Below are 19221 nucleotides of genomic sequence, written 5' to 3'. Positions count from 1 at the left end.
GAAACCCATTCCAGTTTAGCTCCTGAATCTCTTCCCCCTGTGTAAAAGGGAGCAGGTGTTAACACTCTGCTTTATTACCTCTTTTTAAAGCTGTGCACGTGCTCTTACTCTGGAAAGAAGCTTTGGGTTCAACCCAACCTGCTTTTTATTTTTCTGCCTTTTTTTCTCCCTTTGATTTCATTCTCAGTGATATGTTTCTTCTTAGTTTTATTAATTGTGTTTAAACTTACTCCCTGTTGTTGAGTTGATTCCTTCTGGTAGCTGTAATTAGCTTGCACCAAAGTAAAAATGATGTGGATTTCTTATATATTATAAAGCTTTTAAAAGTTTATGTAAATCAGTTGGAAATTAAAATTAGGAAGGCATGGCTTTGTGAAAGGAATTTGAATTGTGTTTGTGTGACATATTGAGTTATTTTACATACCACATCAGCTTTTGGCTGTATTTCTTTCATGCTTTATTGAATAATTTTTAATTGTGTTCATAATAATCTTGCAGTGTTAGATGAATTTGTGAATTTAGAAGCTGCATTAAATGTTTTCTTCTTTTTTACATAAATGTATAGACTAGTTTAAAATAATTATCTGACCTCTGAACTTCACCAATATCATCAGGTGAAATAATTTATTACAAGACTTGCAGTGGGTTTTTTTTTTATCCTTAAGATTGTAATACAAATTCAGGTGCAGTTAAGAATTCCTTTCTAGCAGCTGTAACAGCAGAAGTTAAAAATTCAAAAGTAAAATTCAAAAGTTCCCCTTCAGCCTCAGAGCCAAGGGATTGGGCAGCAGGGCCTGGAGAATTGATGAAACTATTTGAAAAGTGTCGTGGGCTCAGATTTCTCAGCATAGGGTTTAGTTTGCACTCTACATCTAAAGTTACAGATCAGGAACTATTGGGAGTCTTCTGACATGAAAATTAATTGCACATGGTTTGTTTTTTATGAAACCTGCACTTCCTAAAACCACTGGCTGTGGGGTTGGATGCACTCATAGTGTAGGAATTTGTAACTGTATTTTTACTTCAGGAAAATAACTCAACAATTCAAAATTTTAATTATCTTTTTTTTTCCTTTAAATATTATTGGTGTTTTTTTCCCTTATCCACCAAACCAAAATAATTCTACAATTTAATTAAGATACCTCAGTCATTTGTTCTTCCAAACTCTGAGTAATTAGAGTGATAGTGACTAGATCTGAAATGGCAAATTGCAGGAAATGTACAATCCCCTGCCTTCGCCATCGCAATATAGAAATTCTGTGTTCTTCCATAATTTCTGTGTCCAAAGGTTTCCCACCAATCCATAGATCAGCAGGACAAGATCAGCGAGATGAGGCAGCAACAATCTCAGAACTAATAATCTCAGAACCTAATGGAATTCTTGACAACAAAATCTTGACAACAGTCAGGTTTTTGTAGGTGTCCATATGTATTTTTTTAATATAACTTTTAATTAAAGATTCCTATTTACTATTGCTTTGCAGTGTGGGAACTGCTGACTTATTAAATCACCCAGCCATTACAAGAGGGGGAATTAAACTGTGTATTAAAGTAGTTATTTAACAAGGGAGTGTTTGGGGTTAAATACCAGAACTCTGCAACGTGTTTAATGTGGACTCCACCAATAAGGAAGTGTTTGTATCAAATAAGTAAATGATAGTAAGTGAATAAGTATTGTATTTTATTACTCTAAGACTCTTGGACAAGCTCCAGATCATTAAAGCATTGCCTTTTTGGGTAATTATCAGCAGCACATCATTTTGTATTGAGGCAAAAATCCAGGTTTGAAATGCTTGCACTTTCAGGAGGTTGATTTTCTTTCTTTTCTTCGCCCTTTCTCTTCCTTAAAATTAAAATGAGCTTGCTTTTAATTTTGAATGTAAATTAATTAATTTCTGTTAAGAGGTATGAGGGTCCCATGCTTTGGTGATAAGGGAGATATCAATGGAACAATGGGAAAAGATTCCCTGTTGCAATGAGTCACAGAGGAGGGTAATGTGTAATTTAAAATAAAGGAGGCAGAAACAGACCTGTATTACAGGGTGGTAATTCTCTCACATCACATTTTTAAAAACCCTCTTCTGTTTTATAGAAAATGAAGTACTTTGCATGGTTAATAATTAGGTTTATTTGTACTTCTAAAGAGAATGTGAGAGTTTAAGGGTTTAAATGAAATTTCCATAAACAAAGTCTGATGATGCTTTTCGAATATATGTATGTGAAAGAGTATATTTAAATATTAATGTATCCTAATGCACTGCTGATGGTTTTCTTTCTTTTTCTGCTTTGCATGTTGGGGCTGTTTTCTTGGGCCCATGCTACTGCTGAACCTTCCTCGGTGCAGTTCACACGATTCCTCTGTGATTCCCCTCTGGAGGTATGTATTCATTCAGGATGGCAGTTTTGAAATGGATGTATTTAATTTATTTTGTTTAATGAATGTATGAGTGTCCTCTATGCTCTCTGTAGACAGCCAGCCGTGCTTAGAGGTGGTGGAGGTGGCTGGCACAGAATTCCTGTCTCCACCAACTGGTAAGGAGGATTCTGCTGTGTTTCCACAGGAGCCTGAGGACTCCTTTGCTGGGTAATAAGCTCCCACTGAATTTCATAGCACTGCATTTAAAAATAGAAGCACAAAAGGCCGTGTCTTTCATGGGTTTTGATTTATTTCTATGAAAGGAAAAGAATGAATTACTAAATAACTTGCTAAACTTGTATTTGACTACAGTTTGAGGTAAAAGTTGAGGAGAGATGCTGTTCCTTCATTTCAAGTGAGCAAACTGCCATGGATTCCTTGCAGTGTCTTTCTTGTTAGTCTCAAAGAGCTCAGGACGGCGTGACTGTAATGAAATTGTCAGGTTATAGTAATTACACTGGTAATTTGATCTGTTGCACTTTGAGTGAATCCATGTGTGCAGAGTTTGTTGCTTTTCTCTGCTGAGTCCACTGGCCTTTGCATTCCTGAAAGCTGAAGAGTAATAGAGCTCATTAGACTTTATAGGAAAAGGGCTTTTATCACCTCGTCAACTCGTGCAGCAGACTGCCATTATAATCTTAATTTTGTATGGCTACGTAGATGTTGATGCACACTACCCTGCCAGCTTTATACCCATATTGTTTCTTACAGACACTTTTTATTGACATTTCGAAGCTTGAATTAAATTTTGTGTGGCACCACTACAGATGTCTTCAATTAGATGAAGTTAAATAAAAGGGGTTATATATCAGAGGCCAAAGGATTCTTGAAATTCTTTATTCTGAAACAGTTGCCACAAGCGAATCTAGCAGTGTGTAGTCTGTTTACCCTTTTGAACAAAAATAATTTAAAATAAAATTTAAGCCCTACATGTTTTCAATTTGTAATTTTTTGAGTTTTAAATGTTATCATTAGCTGCAAATAGTATGAACACCCAAACTCTTCCTGTCTTTTTTATTTCCTCATTTTATTATCCAGTTTGGTTTCTGTTTTGGCTATGAGCTCTGGCAGAGAAAAATGAATGCTTTAAAGAAAAGATACAGTATGAAGTAGCAGAAAACTAGACAGTTTTCTAGCAGTAAACAGCATAATAGAAAGAGAATTGTTTGAAGCTTTTTTTTAATTCATCCTCTGATTTTAGAGGCTGCATTTAACCATTTGCCATTTTAGCAGTTCCCACAGGCAGATGTGGAATGGTGGTCATGGTTCAGCACAAGGGAACAGCCAGCAGGACTCAGCCAGAGCTCTGTGGGCTTGGACCCTGCTCTTGCCAGGGTGGGGGATTCTTGGGACAAAGTTCCAAGGGAAATCCAGACTGTTCAGGGTGATCCACCTTATTTTTGGTGCTCAGTGAGTAAGGGGAATGTCAGGGACCAGTTGTGTCAGCATCACTGATGGTCATCTCAGTGTTTGTCCTGCCCAAGTTGCTCCATCTTGTCCTGAAATAGCAGCTGGAAGGAGCCTCAGCACTCAGATGGACCATGGTGTTAGGCAGTTGAGGGATAATTTTGCTTTATTCTCAAAATATTCTCTAATTGCCGCTTGGAAATTTTTCTCCATCCTGACTGATGTTAAGCATTAAACTGACAATTTTCTAAAACTGTTGTCAGAATCATCTCTTTGAAAGAGCTGCTGATTTATGCCCATTGTTTTGGGTGTGCCTATAGCAATATGTTTTCCAGCATGCACTTATGCTCCATGGGTTTGTGAACATTTGGTATCTCCTCTGCCTTTTTTGATCACTCAGTGCTGTAGGATCTTTCTGGAGCTATTTACATGCAGCTCTTTTGTGACCATCCTGAATACTTCAGAATCATCATCTTGGTTTGCTGCAGCATCATTCAGTCTTCACCGGAGAATGTAATAGATCCAGCAGGATGGAAAGTGATCTGGTTTCTGTTATGCAAATGATCATTTGTTCTCATTAACCATGCTGAGATGCCTTTGGATTCTAAAGAACTGAAAGATGTTTGTGAATCTCAGTCTTTGCCCTTCAAAAAGCACATCAGCCTCTGCTTTGCATTGTTTTGTTCATTGATATGTTTTCATTTTTAGGAGAGCTAATAAGTGAGACCATTACAAGCCTGTAATTCCCAGGACCACCTTCTAAGAAGGTGATATTTGACTCACATTTGATGCAGTGTAGCTCAAATTCTGGACTTTTCCAGTCAGGCTCTGTTAGGATTCTCCTACTAATCCCTAAGGGAAGTAGGACAGAGTTCTGGAAAGGAAATGTGCTGCTAACCAAGACATAGAAATCTACCATATGGCAGGTTTGTGTGTGTGCCATTGGGAAAGGAACTGCTGGAATTAATCACTTTGCTGATTTGGCAAATAATTTCCACTAGAGCAGAGAAGTCAAGGGTCTCCTGGCTTTTTTTTTTTTTACTTTGATAGCATAAATTTAATATCTTCCTCTTCCCTCCATGCACAGCAGAGGGTAAAATGGAAAGGTAGAAAATCAGAAATTTCATGAAGCCTCCCAGAGAAAAAATAATCATGCATTGTACAGGCAGGACCCATTTTTGGTAATTATAATACAGAAATTTTTATAATTATTATAATAAGCAAAATACCTGATAATATTAAAGACTGACCAATGTGCTTTGAAGAAATTCTAGTGCTCTCACCATCATTGCAGTTCAATTATGAGCAGTTAGTACACTGAGGTACTAATTGGGCTATATATAATGCCAGCTCTGTTAAATATTTAAATTTTAATAATGGATTATAAAATGTGAGCAATCAGACATGTTAATGGAATCATTAGCTAGCTTGTTATGAAGACAGGTAGAATGAAAATGGAATATGTTGTATTTTTCTCTGCATGACAGTGTAAACATTGGAGAGAAAATTGTTGTTTCCATTTTGTCCTGGATTTTTTTCAATATCATCAGATTGTAATAATTCATTATACTGAAGTAGGGCTATAAACTGTTAATTTTAAATACTTTGGTCCTTCTGGACTGATTCCAGGGCTAGTGTATAATTTTGGGTAGATAAGATAAACCCTTTCTGGTGGGGCTTGCCCCCCTGATGTCACTGGTATATTTTCCATCGCCCTTGACAGACACAGTCCCAGTGGAGATGTCAGTGGTGTGAAATGGTGTAGCCTGCTTCAGGAAAATGTTTCATACTCTAGACCTGTTTCAGGTCAAATTGCCTGGATAGTGCACAGGAAATCAAGTTAAAAGAGCCAAGTATTCATTGAGGAATGGGAGAAAATGTAACACTGACAAGCATTACAAAGGATTACATTGTATGAGAATTTTTGAAGGTGGAGGGAAACCTTACTCTTTTTAAAATTTTATTTGCTTAATGTAACAGAGATCCCTGTCTGTTTTGCCTGAGATCAGTGCTGTGCTCATTATGTTTGTTCCAGAACATAGACTCTCTTATGTTCATGACATTTCACTGTAATTGCATTAGTGAAATAACTGCAGATTGTGCTTTACCAAAAGTTTTAACTGATGTTAATGCTCAGTTTGCAGAGGTCCAGTGACCAAATCCATGTGCTGCTCTTTGGAGGTTTGGGGTCACCCACAGACACAGCATTTGTTTAAGTTCAGAAGACTTTGCTTTGAGTGAAAATCTTTTCCATGGTGGCTTAGACTATCTTCTTTAACATTCATTAAATCCTATATGATGGATTTTTGACTAAGAAAGAAAATCTGTTTTAACTGAAACCTATTTAAGCAAGTCTGTGTTCTATTATCAACCACATCTCCCCATGGCTTTGAGATGGTTCATTTTTCTGTCACTGACTGCACTCTGAGAAGGGAACTCAACCTGTGCTGAGAAATCCTTAGAGAACACCTTTTACTTGACTGTGTCCCTGCTTAAAAATGTTACCACTGACCATGTGATTTCATTTGGCTCTGTTGAAAAGTTGATGATACTGAATGAAACCATTCCTGTTGGATAAGTGGGCTTTACCTGAACAAGAAAAGCTGAGTTCAATATGCTGTGTCTGGGTTTAATGTTCTCACATACTGCAGATGGAGCTCTCAAACGTTTCATCGTTTCACTTTTAGAGTATTCGTAGCTCCACATTTAGTTTTATGGTATATAACTGTATAAAAATTCAAACATATTGTTATGTGGCCTTTATTTTGGGACTTGCTGGTTGGGTAAGCCAGTTGAAATGATTTTTGCTCACGTGATTGATTTCTTTTGACACATGTGGTACCAATTAGAGTAACTTCTCCTGCCTATCATCTCTTCAATCAGGGCTACTGTATCAAAATACTTGATTAAACCCACCTTCTGCTGATGTAATGCAAAACAGTTGGTAATAGCAGGCAATATTGTCAGATTTATTGAGTGAGAAGCAGCTTTCTGAAGACCTGGCAATGCAGTGAAAAACATGACTAGATGGATAATTAAGTTGAGCACAGTGGAATTCAGGATTAAAGTAAACTTGACGTGGGAGAAAATGGCATGCCAGAGTTGGTTGTGTAATACAGTTTAAATTAGGGAGATCATTTTCTTCTTAACTTCAAGCATCAGTTTCTGGCTCGAGGTGCTTTACCCCATCCAGAGTCAAACTTCAGTGCACATCCAAAACCACAGCACACAACAACAGCAGTCCCTTGGTGTTCTTGCAGGATTTGCTCTGATGTGGACTGACAAAGAAGAGGTTCCACAAATTTTGTTGCCACACAGTTTCAGGTTTTTGGATAAAAGGCGTTTTGTTAGTTATAGAGAGTAAACATCACATAAAGAATGAGCTGCTCAGGTTTTTTTATAAGTAGTCATCTGAAATAAATTTAATTTCCACTTTAAGGAAATCAATTTCTATGGCTAAAGTGCTTCCAGTGCTTGGGGGTGTAGAAGAGAGAACCTGGAGGTCCTTGCTGTGACAGGGAGTGTTGGAAGCACCAGGTTGGCCTGTAAAAATTCCTTAATAACTTGAAGAAGCACATTGGTTTGTCAAATTCAAAATTATTTGAATTTGAATTATAATTGAATTTATAATTAGATATAAATCTTATTTGAATTTATAATTAGATATAAATCCTTGATTTCTTAAAGGAATTTTCATTTTGGGAACATCCTCAGTTGAGTTTTTCTTTGGAATTTTTTCCTTGGTGAAAACTTGGGAAAAAATTCCTGAGGATTCCATGGATCCAAATCCAGATAAGAACCTTGGGATAAGGATCAAGAAGAGTGTATTTAATTTATTATTGATTAGAAAGCCATTATATTTTAAGGAATTTTCATTTTGGGAACAGCCTCAGTTGAATTTTCCTTTGGAATTTTTTCCCTGCTGAAGTACCATAAGTGCTGGATGGCAGAGGCTATTTCAGATTCATGTTTGGGGTGTGTGATATGTGGGTTATACCCATTGTGAGAACAGCAAAGGGCACAAAAGTTCCAGTAACTAACATTGTTTTCCCTGCCTTTCAAATGCCTTTTTTTCGTTTTTTCTAAATACAGGTGGCCAGCAAAAATTTTTACAGTATTTACTTAGGTGTTGAAATTCTCTTTACAATTATTTTCATACTGAAATTCTGTCAGGGAGTTAATCCCTCTCGTGTTCTTATTTAGGCAGAACATGCCCCAAACGGACCAGAATGTGGCTATGGCTCCTTCCACCAGCAGTACTGGCTGGATGGGAAGATAGTTGCTGTTGGTGTAATTGATATCCTGCCCTACTGTGTGTCCTCAGTCTATCTGTACTACGACCCAGACTTCTCTTTCTTATCTTTGGGAGTCTACTCTGCGTTACGGTAAGAGAACGTTTTCCTTATCTGGTTGGATGGAATTAATACTTGTTTCTAAATTTGGAGTTTTATTTTTAGTCTAAATATATACTAGTAACACTACCTTTAGCAAAGTAGTTGTGGGGTTGGTTGCCTTCCAGGTAAATTTTTAATTGTCATCCTTGACTAGGGATGTAACTTTCTAGTTAGCTAAATACTTTTACAGGTTAAGAAAACACGCAGAAACAAAATGCCTCGTTTTTATTGCCACTGAAAATAATTTAATATTGCTTGGTTTCAGCAGGAGAAGCCCCTTTTTTTGTCTGAACAGAAATAATTTTTCCTTTGACCTTTTTCTAAGCCCAGTCACCAAATGAAATTAATCACTTTTATAGTTTTATGCACATCGAGATCATAAATAACAGAGTACCTAAAAAGCGTTGTCTTCTGAATTAGTGCTCTCCTGCTGTACTAGCACTATGTATGTTTTGCAGGTATGTTAATCTCATTATCTCTCTTCAGAAAGCCTGATGGAGAGAGCAATCCTATGAATTTTAAAGCCTTAAATTAACTATCCAACATGGTCTTGCAAAACAGTAGGAATTGTGGGTATTGCTTTTCACTGTGAACAAAAGCTGTATGTAAGATTGCAAGTTACTGCTTTTCTTCCATAGGCAGTTTTATGGTTCCATTGTTACTATAAGTGAAAAAAACCCAAACCCTAAATGAGTGGAAATACTTGAGTAACTCTATTTTTTCTTGCCTTTTTTGCTTCTCTGTTTATATGAAATAAGTTGGCCACAGACAAATGTGGTGTTCTCATAAAGCAGCTGGGTTTGAGCCTCGTGCCAGACATGTCTATGTACAAGCCGGAGTGTGAGAAGCTGGAGCATGAATCTTTTCACCTGTGGGGATTTGCACTGCACAATGTCAGGTGCAAAAGGAGCCCTGGAATTGGGAGATCCAGCTTTCCCCTTTCTCCAAGGGCTCCTGCTGAGAGGCACCTTCTCAGCTCTTGTTCAGTGTCACCCTCCAGGGCGGGTAAATGGCACACCTTGAGCACAAACAGCACTCTAAGGAAGCTTCTTACCACAATTAATTCATAAACCTTTTCTCTAATTAATAAACCACTTGCAATTTAATATCTCAAAGGTCTAAACTGAATTTGATTGGGTTTTGATTAGGATCTGATAATTTTGTAAAATTAATCAGAATTAACAAAGGGGTTCCAACATTTTTCCACATGACTTAGAATTGATCTTTTTTTCTCTTAATGATCTAGTTTTTAGAACTATTCCACTACAAATGTTAGATAGTTGAAATTAGACTATTTTTTCCTTTCAAGATGAACATATAAAATACTAAGTCCTCCTAAGAATTATTTTTTAGTATTTTTTTCTACATATCACATTACTTTATGTAATAACAGACTGACATAATCCATGCTTACGAATTCTTTAAATGATTTTAAATTTTCTACATAATAAATTTAAAGCTTTGTAGCCGCACCATGCTTGCATGGTTCAACTTGTGAAAAAACAGCTTGTAAATTCTGCAGTGTTTAAGGCAATAAAAACGAGTTCCAAACAGTCCTGGAGGGAGCCAACCTCGTTCTTCTTTCAAAAAGGGGAGGAAAAAAGTTGAGTTAGGGAGGACTTAGGAAGTTGCAAAGGAATCTGATACCTTCAAAGCTGTTGCCAATTTTACTCCAAGGAGGTTGGACTGCATTGCTGTCACTTCCACTTCATGCCACTCTGAGAACTGTGGCTGCTGAGTTGTAGAAAGGATGGGATTTGAGCATCATTTGAAATATGTGGGGATGTAAGCAGAGAGCAAGGGGAGAAGAAACTGCTTGGAAATGCCAGTCTTGTCACAGGAAAAAAAAAAGCAAGAAATACTGAGTAATAGTAATTTAATTTTAAGGGATAAATTGCCTCCAGTGTTTGTAGATGCTTCCTATACGAATGTACTCGTATCTTGGATCAGAGAACAGTTTGTGTTGGAAGAGACCTTTTAAAGATCATCTATTCCAGCTCCCCTGCAGTAAGCAGGGACATCTTCTTATCCCTTTGACACAGAAAATAAAACCAGCATCCATTTTTTATCCAATTTGTTACAGGAGTGATCTACACAGATAGAAATGCTGCAAAAATGATCATTTGTAGAAGAAGCACTGGCTGAGACTTTGTAGTAACAGTGCTTTCCTTGTGCCAGTAAAATAAAAAGCAAACTTTTTTTGGCATACATTGATATTTTTCTTTCAGAATAAATGAGAAAATCATACTAACAAACATGGGATGGGCAAAAATACCTTTTGTTGCATAAAGATGGATGTTTTTACATGCAGATTGCTGGAGCATAAATGATAGAACAAACAAGAGGCTTATCTTTGAAGCTTATTTTTCAAAAATACCCTGATGTTTTCCTGAGCCATGTTAACCAGCAGAATTCCAGAATACCATCAGGTTTCTGTAGAATTCCAATGTACACAAATATTGACAGGAAATGTATTAAACAGAGGGTCTTATTCATTTTTATTTACATATCAAATCAGACAGTTGGCAAATCAAAACACAAAAGTGGAAGTATTTTTAAGCCTGACATGGTGTTGTGCATTTTGATGATTTGTTTGTTAGGTTTCCAAGTAATGATTTTCAGTTTATTATGTTTGGGATTTTTAAAAACATTAGTTTGGAGTTTATGATGCTATTTTTTTCTTTTATAGAAATCCTTTTATAAGCCCTAGATTAAGAGCCAGGTAGCTGTAAAATATTTCAATATGAAGAGGTAAAATGGCTTTAAGAATTGTATTCAAATGTAATTAGTCTTTTCTTTCCCCTCACAGGGAAATTGCTTTTACCAGACAGCTTTGTGTAAAAGCTCCTGATCTCTGTTTTTATTATATGGGTTTCTACATTCATTCATGCCCCAAAATGAGATACAAGGTAAAGTGTGTTTTCACTTATTTCCTTAGTGTGCTGTTATTTAAAGCTCTTGACAGTGTTCACAGTAATATAATATTTTGTAATTGTCATTTTGGATTTTAACGTAGACTTGATATGGTTAAATTTGAATGCTGGTAACTATTTAACTTGGCTTAGGGATTTTTTTTTCCAATTTAGTTGCATGTGCTATTTATTACCTCTTGGCTTGAGAGAGGTTTTCAAGGCTGTCAGATAATGTTTGTCGTTTGCTTACCTGGCTATCTCATGTTTACAGTGTCTCTTTCAGTACACTAAAATTCTTCCTTTTTGAGGCTGGCATATTTGTAACTGTTGCTTGGTGACTCCAGGCAGTGATAAGATGTCTTTTTGGGCTTGGCTGGGTTTTACTCTTTATTTTTTGTTAGAGGCTCTGCCCATGAAACCAGTGAGAGGTTTGGTGAGCAGAGATTTTGAGGCAGAGCAGATTTTGAGGAGAAGATCAGGAGAATCCACAGACCATTTACAGAAACCACTCTGGCTGCTTTGTGGCTTCACTTTAGTTCAGTCCTCAGTGCCTAAGAGTGTCTCTCTTGTGGTTTTAGATCTTGGGAATGGGGTACCTTTTCTCTTTAAGTGTATCATTGCTTTTGGGTATTAATTTCAGAGTACTGAACATTGATAGCAATTTGCTGAACACTTACACATAACCATTCTTATCTGTTAATAATCTGGAAAGATAAAAAGTTCACAAGATCTGGAGAAAGAGGCAAAGCGTTTTCATTTCCTTTTTTCCCCCTCTCAAAATGTACTTAAAATCTGCAGTGTTTTCAAATGGCCAAAAATTGTGAGGCTCATTAAAGTGATGGTTATGAAGGAATTTCATCTTAATTATGGCCTACACTACAGGTGACCATGATAATTGTCTTCTGAAAATAACAAATCCCTCTTGTTTTGGTAGATGATGTGTTTGGGGTGTGTGTGTGTGTATATATATCCCCTTTGCCAATTTGAATTTTTATGTCCATCTGCTGGCCAAACAAAGAGAATATCAAGTTTGGTGGAAGAAGATGGGTGAGTTGGAAAAATCTGCCCTCTCTCATCTGAATCATCTTAAAGGCTGTCACATCACCAGCCTGAACCAAAGGTTTTGATTACTTCCTCTACTCTTTGGAGATATTTAGAAGTTTGGGGTGATTTGTTTATGTTGAGACATGCCTTGTCTCTTCTACAACCTGCATGGTACAAGACTTGTAAAAGGAGTGGATTACCAGGGCACTTAAAAAACAAATCTGGCAATAATGGCAAAAAAAAAAAATCCCATTTCTGAAAGATATCATGGGTAAGAAAATTTGGGTTCAGCTGCTTGTAGTGCTTTACTAAAAAAATGAACTTTGTGTACATGGATTAAATGAAGCTCATACATGAGGCACTGCATTAAAGGAGCCACTCTACATTTGTATTATTTATTACAATCTTTTGTTGAGCCTGTGCTGCAATTTGAAAATGATTGCATCAAGAATGCAGCACTCCCACAATGCTTCTAGATTTCATTCCTAAATAATGGAAATTGATTAAATTGTAGTGGGAGTATTTTACTTCTTGTTTCCTTCACAAAAGCTCCTTTTCTTCCCTTGCTTAGAATTAATGACTCTTTGATATGACTGTGATTTAGTAGAATATACATTTTAGTCTTCCAGAAAGCTACACAAGTCAATGTGTTGGGTAATTAAAGCTGGAGCAGGGACTGGGGAGGACAGGAAGAAAAGCCTGTACCTGTGTGATTAGAACACACATAATGCTCTCTGCTGGGACAGCAGTAATCCAATAAATGAATTGAAAGGGCCTTTGTTCTATTTTATGTTTCCTTTCCTGGATGCATTTGTTTGAGAAGTAGACAAAAGTAATGAAATTGAAAATCAGGTTGGCATTAATTCTGTAGTTCCACTTTTCCCTCACTGAAACAGAACACCAGAACCAAATTATCAAGCTAAGCTCTGAAATGCATCTGGATAATGCTGCTGCTCCTGTAAGTGATTGGGAGAGGTGAAGTAGGATGGGGAAGTACTGATTTTGCAGATTAAGTCATTTCAGTAATGCCTGCTTGACTCAGAGGCATTTCATGTTAAAGACTTTGCTTTATTGCAGTTTAATAGAGGAGTTAGAGGCTCCCTTCCCTTAATATTGCTGTGGAAGTGACAGGCTGTGGGTGACTGATGTTAAACTGGTGTCAGGTAAAGAAAGAGAGAGAAGGAGCTGGAAAGCTATCCACTGGGTTTCTAGCTTTTTTCTTGTAATTTTATTTGCAAATTATTTGTTTTGGGACCTTCAGAAATGGAGGCTGAGCACAGGAGCAATTCTCTGCATGAGAAGTGTCTTATGAGAACACAGCATTTATTTACAGTGAAGGCACAGGATTTGGAGGGTAGTTATTGGGGTCAGTGGGTGACCATTTCATCTGCAGGGTTCTCTTTCCACAACTGGTACAATTTGGTGTATCAATGGGGTGTAATCCACTGGAAGATTGAAGGCCTGAAAGTCCTGGAAGCAGATCCCAGAGCTGGGATTCCTCTGGCACAGTGACAGAGTTGGAGAATTCTGGATTCTCAGGCAGGAAGATGAATGGTTAGAGTATCAACTAACCCATGGATCAGACATAATTACAGAGGTTTTTAAAATAAAGCTCCCTTTTGACTCACTGTTCCCATTCCTTTTGTTCCCCAGCAGCCAACACTGATTGCAGTGTGATTTTAGAGCAGTGGATTCCCAGTGGAATTTCTTTTAAGATGGGGGAAGGGACTCCATTGCAAAATTAGGATATCTTTTAGTTCCCAGCCCCTTTCAGATTTTTTTCCCATGTATGGGTTAATATTTACAAACTGGTAAAAGAAAATCTACATTAAATTGAGACAAAAGGATTCCTTTAGTCCTGTTATGTTAATATGGAAAAATCCAGTGAACAACTTTAAGCAATGGCTTTGTTCCATTTTTTCTGGGTAGGTTAGGGTAATACAAGATTTAAATGGTTCTCTGAAGAAATTCACGACCTTGTGGGAAACCTTCTCAGGCTCTGCTAGATGTGGTAGTTCTCACATTGGAAAATAGTCTCCTGGAAAATTTTCCAAGAGTCATACGATGCAAAGTCTTTTTCCTAATGCATTTTGGAGTGAGTGATAAAGTTTTAAGCATAAAGAAAGTATTTTACTTGAAAATGAGGTTGGTCTCAGGGTTGCTTCTCATGTGTTTGAGTCCTGCCTGTGTACTTGTTAATGTTTTCAGTTAAATGCAGTAATTTGCAAGCATATTTATGGAATCACAGCAATAAATGAAGCCCCTTTAACAAAAAGCCATATCAGAGAAATGCTTGAGAGGACCTTGGATTTTCTTCCTGGATTGATATTCTGTCTGTTTTATCCTGCATCCTTGAAGTAAAAAATGTCACTCTGTGGCTCTATGTTACTAAATTACATTTTTCAGTCATTTCTGAACTCTTTAATGTCCTTTCTGTTCTTTCCATTGCAGTCCTTTCACGCTGATTTTGAATCTCATCGTGGGTGACATTAAATAGATGTTGAGATTGTGTTTCTGGTATAAATAATAAGTGTACTTGCTGCCTTGCATTAGCCACTTGGCCTCTGTTGACCTTAAATCCCTTTCTCCTCTAAGTTTTTGTGCTGGGAAGGATTTGTTGGTGACATTTTCTATGTGAGTTTCCTTAGTTCTGGGTTTTGGGAGGCTTTTTCAGTGTTGGTACTTGCATAAATCTTGTGAATGTAGTGCCTTTTCTCTTTAAATGTATCATTGCTTTTGGATGATACAATTTCAGAGTATTGAACATTGATAGCAATTTGCTGAACACTTACACCTGACCATTTTTATCTATTAATAATGTGGAAAGATAGAAAGATAGAAGGTTGGAGCATGGATCATTCCTTGTTTGGGTCAAGGATGTGCTTCCCCTGGAGGCCACCCCACTGGTGCTGGTAAATAACTCTCAGAGCACTTGGAAGTGCACAGCAGATTAATGTCTTTGTGCTCTGTTATCTCTGTGTGCCATTTTAAGGCCATTCTATGATGTGAAGAGGTGTTTTGACTGAAACCTTTATCCAGACTTGTATGCAGGCCAAAGTAAATGGAATTATTTCAAACAGTCTCCTTTGGTATCAAGTCATGGCCAGACTTCAGATAGATGGAATACTAGAAAGGGCTCTGAAATGTCAGAAAAGAAACAAAAGGCTGATTCAACTGTGATTAATCATTCTTAAACGAAATACCTCAGACTGATTGTGGTTGTGAGTGGTGCCCCTGGAATTTTATGGCACTTGAGAGCCAATTTCTTTGGCTGCTTTCAGGAATTTCAGCATCACTCCTCGTGCAGCAGTGAAATGCATCCAGTGGTAGCCTGCATGTCCACAAGATCCACAGGAGTCTGGCTCATCTTCCCCTGTCCAGACTCTTTCACCATGTCTCACTATGGAATTTAGTTAAGTTTTCGGTAAGCTCGGATTTGCTGTGTAAAGTGAAATTTGTGAGGGAAGGAGATTTAATGTGACGTGCCGTAATGTGATCCTCTGATTTTGGGGGTGTAAGCACGTGCTTGTTATGGTTCTGCCAGTGACCAGCAAAAAGCTTTGCTAAATACGCCACCAGATCCACACAAAAAGAGCTTTTATACCTTCATGTGTCATCTTTTTGTTCAGCCTCCTTTTCTCATTGGTCTTACTATTTACCTTAAAATGGGAAAAATATGATTAGCTGGGAGTGGTTTGGAGGACTGGAAACTTGTGGCTTTTCCAGGATTAATTTTGTATGTTTATAGGAATAAATCTGCATTGCAGTTAGCACAAAACAACTTTTTATGTAAACAGATCATAAAGAGTCAACTAAGTATCCTGAAAAGTCAGTGCTTGTTATAGAGTGCCAAGTTGTTGCTTGCAGCACTATTTGATAATAAAGAAGTGAAGTATCTGCATTGTAAAACCATTATTTAAGAAAGCAATAAAATTTTTTGCAACGTAGTGGTTTTGTTTTTCTTGGCAGGACCATTAAAAACAAACAGCAAATAAGACAAAAACATAAAGTAGTGAAGTCCTGAGAATGATAAGCTGCAAAAGTGAGGAGGTAATCCCTCCTTTTGTGTGTCTTATTAGCATCATTTTTATCCTCCTCCTGCCTTCCTTCCTTCTGTTTTCTCCCTGGACTTCCCTGGGATCCTCCTCTACATCAGCAGCTAAAATTGAACATTGATTTCTTCAGAACTCTGGCCTTACCCAGCTGCTCCTTCTGATGGGCTGGGTTAGTGCCTGAAGAAAGACTCCTCTGAATTCTGTTGGAGTTTGGGCATTAAAACCCAAAGGGATTTTGAGAAGTCTTTTGGAGTGACCAAGACTTCCAAAAGGATTTTGCATGATTGACTTGATGTGCATGTGTTAAATGTGAAAATCAAGCTGCTTTAATGTTCCTTCAAGGTTTATCTGGTGCAAAAAGTCCTTATCTCTCTACGTGTATTTTATCACATGTGTTTAAATAGGAGGAATGTCTGGTTTTTGGATGTCTGAAGGCAGGTGCTCTTTTCAGGATTGCAGAGTCTCTTAAAATCTTTTTTCCTCTTGTTTCTTCCTTCCATAAAAGCCTTTTCCTTTCACCTTTCCTTATCTGAAAGCCTGCACCAAACAAATGGAGCTTAACATGTTGGAATAAACAACTGTGAGAATGTGGGACAGAATAAAAACACCATGGGTGAAAAGTTATTAGTTCTTTAGTTCTTGATGTCATGCTAGTGATGAATATTTAAAATCTTTTCTCCTTTACTTTTAACAGCTTCTTAAAAAATATTTGAGGTTTCTTTTTTTCTTCAAGACACTTGTAGAGAGGTTGTGAAAACCACATTATTATGAGCATCAGCAAGCAGGAATAAAGAGATTCTCCATTCTGGATAGCAACTGCCATAAGTGAATGCTGACAGGGATTTCTACTGAAAATGTAATTATGTAAAGCAGAATATCAGTCTCTGTGTATTTCCATGTTTTCATAGCAGGTAAATATAATGATGCAATTACTGAATTGCTTCTTTATTTTTTTTTCCTAAGCTGTTGTTTTTTACTGTGTATAATTGGTAAATTATTACAGTTTTTCCTCAGTACAGCTGTTGAAGCTGTGCTGAATTTTACATGGCATCTTTCTGCAATCCCATTTTTCTTCTAGAAACAGACACAGACCCCAGCTGTGTCTTTTTGCTTAACTTTATTTCTCCTGGTAAAATATTTTCAATGGGGACTTACTTTTTTTTTGTCAGTCAGAACTCCCTTGGGAGAGAAGTGACCATGTCCCTGGGGATTTATTTTTCTAATGTTAGAAATGTTTATATTCCTAATGTTAGAAATCCATATTTATTTTTATTTGTTTCTGGAGTTTAAGATGACTGAAGTTTGTAGCAGAAATGAAGTGAAATTAATATGGTTATTTATGTTTGACTATTATTTCTAGGCTTTTATCAGGGCAGATGATGTTTGTTCTGTAGGTCTCAGCTGACCTCTGACATCAACAAGTCTCTTTCTCTTTATTGCACCTTGAGAAAATAAACGTGGTTTGGATCAGGTTATTTTCATGTGGTCCATAAAAAAACCCCACCATATTCTGTATGTTCGGGATTCCCAGTTCAAATGTTGTGAAGAATAAACATAGCAATGTGATTAATGTGGCATTAACTACCTACATTTGCACATCAGCAGGGATGTGTTCTACACCTTCTACTTGTGCCAGGATTCTTGTTAATTTGGGACAACTTCTCTATAATTTTTTCTTAATAAATGTGATTTTGCTAATTTTTGTGAGATTTAAGTGAGCTAAAATCCTACTTTAAAAACCCAGGAGTAAGAGGCACAGTTTGTTAAGTTGTTGGTCAGTTCTGTGCTGGTGGATATTTTCAGAATTACTAGAGGTAACTTCCCTGTCTCTGTCAAAGGGAGCTGCTAAAAAGATTTATTCAGGATCATGTTAATAAACCTGAGACAAGCCATCCTCTGAATGATGGTAGCTGCTAGAAATTTATCATGTCTAATTCATGACTCAGCATAGTCATAAATTCCCTGCTTATTTCTGACTTACACTAAATCTCAGTTGAAGGCTCATTTGGGGACTCCATAGCAACCACTGGCAGTTAAAGTGAGAACTGTAAATTGTGAAATGCTGAGACAAAAGAGCTGGGGATTTTGTTTGGGTGGCTTTCTTGTGGTTTTGGTTTTTTTGGTTTTTTGTGGGTTTTTTGGGGATAAATAATATATTTCACAATTGATATGTCTTCAATTTTTTTCCTTCATGTGAGAAATGAGGTCAAAATTCTCATTTCAGAATTTTCCAATTATAATTCTACAAACCCATTAGTCCTTGATGGTAAGTGTAAGAATGCATGGAATTAAGAGTATTTTTAAGGTTTCTGTCAAGCAAATGAATTGATGTAGTGCTGTTTCATCAGCTTCAGTTTTGTTGATTTAATCATTTTGGATGGTCCTCAAACACTAATTAACACCGTGTATTCTGAATTTTGTCTCTGTAACTGTGTCTTTGTGAGAATTCCTAGAAGTGAGTTAATTTGAATATTCAGTGATGGACACTGTGCAGTGCTGTGATGGAAAAGGTGGGAGCATATTTATGGAGATAATGCTCTTCACTTTTCCTGACCCAGTCCCTGTGTGAAGCTGTTCACAGCCGGGCCAGCTGAGATGTTGGGCAAAATATTAAAATTCTTGTGCCCTACGGAAAAGTCAAATCTGTCACCAAAGTGTGGGTCCTTGAAACTGGTTAATTTTTTATGTGCACCACATTTATTGAAGATGGCAACACTTGGAGTGTTGGATCTCTCATTCAATTCCAAATCCAGCTGCTCTTATTTTTGCTGTTTTGCTGATTATGTTAGCTCTAATTAGGCAATATTGTCAAGTGGGATTTATTTGGTCTGCAAGCCTGGAGCTCCAGCTTTTCCTGGCTCTGCCGTATTTCACTTGTGGCCTTTACAGTAGGAGCTGGCTGACAAGCCAGTTAATCTACACAAGAGATGTTTTCTCTCCAATTTTCCAGGAAAAGTTTAATGGGAGATACTTTAATGAGGCCTGGTTTAACT

At 37.1% G+C, this 19221-nt stretch overlaps 1 protein-coding gene across 4 annotated transcripts in view; it reads left to right on the top strand.

The window, feature by feature from the left end:
- Nucleotides 1–19221, top strand: part of ATE1 (arginyltransferase 1) — a 68853-nt gene that overhangs the window by 15777 nt on the left and 33855 nt on the right. For all 4 annotated transcript variants that reach the window (XM_038140466.1, XM_038140465.1, XM_038140464.1 and 1 more), the window contains exons 8-10: nt 2345–2377; nt 8027–8208; nt 11027–11126. In XM_038140466.1, coding sequence (XP_037996394.1) covers nt 2345–2377; nt 8027–8208; nt 11027–11126 — 315 coding nt within the window. The remainder of the gene's footprint in view (nt 1–2344; nt 2378–8026; nt 8209–11026; nt 11127–19221) is intronic.

This window comes from Motacilla alba, chromosome 6 (assembly GCF_015832195.1).
Source record: "Motacilla alba alba isolate MOTALB_02 chromosome 6, Motacilla_alba_V1.0_pri, whole genome shotgun sequence".
Lineage (NCBI taxonomy): Eukaryota > Metazoa > Chordata > Aves > Passeriformes > Motacillidae > Motacilla > Motacilla alba.
Note: the sequence above shows the minus strand (reverse complement) of the source record. Positions and strands in the feature narration are given on the sequence as shown.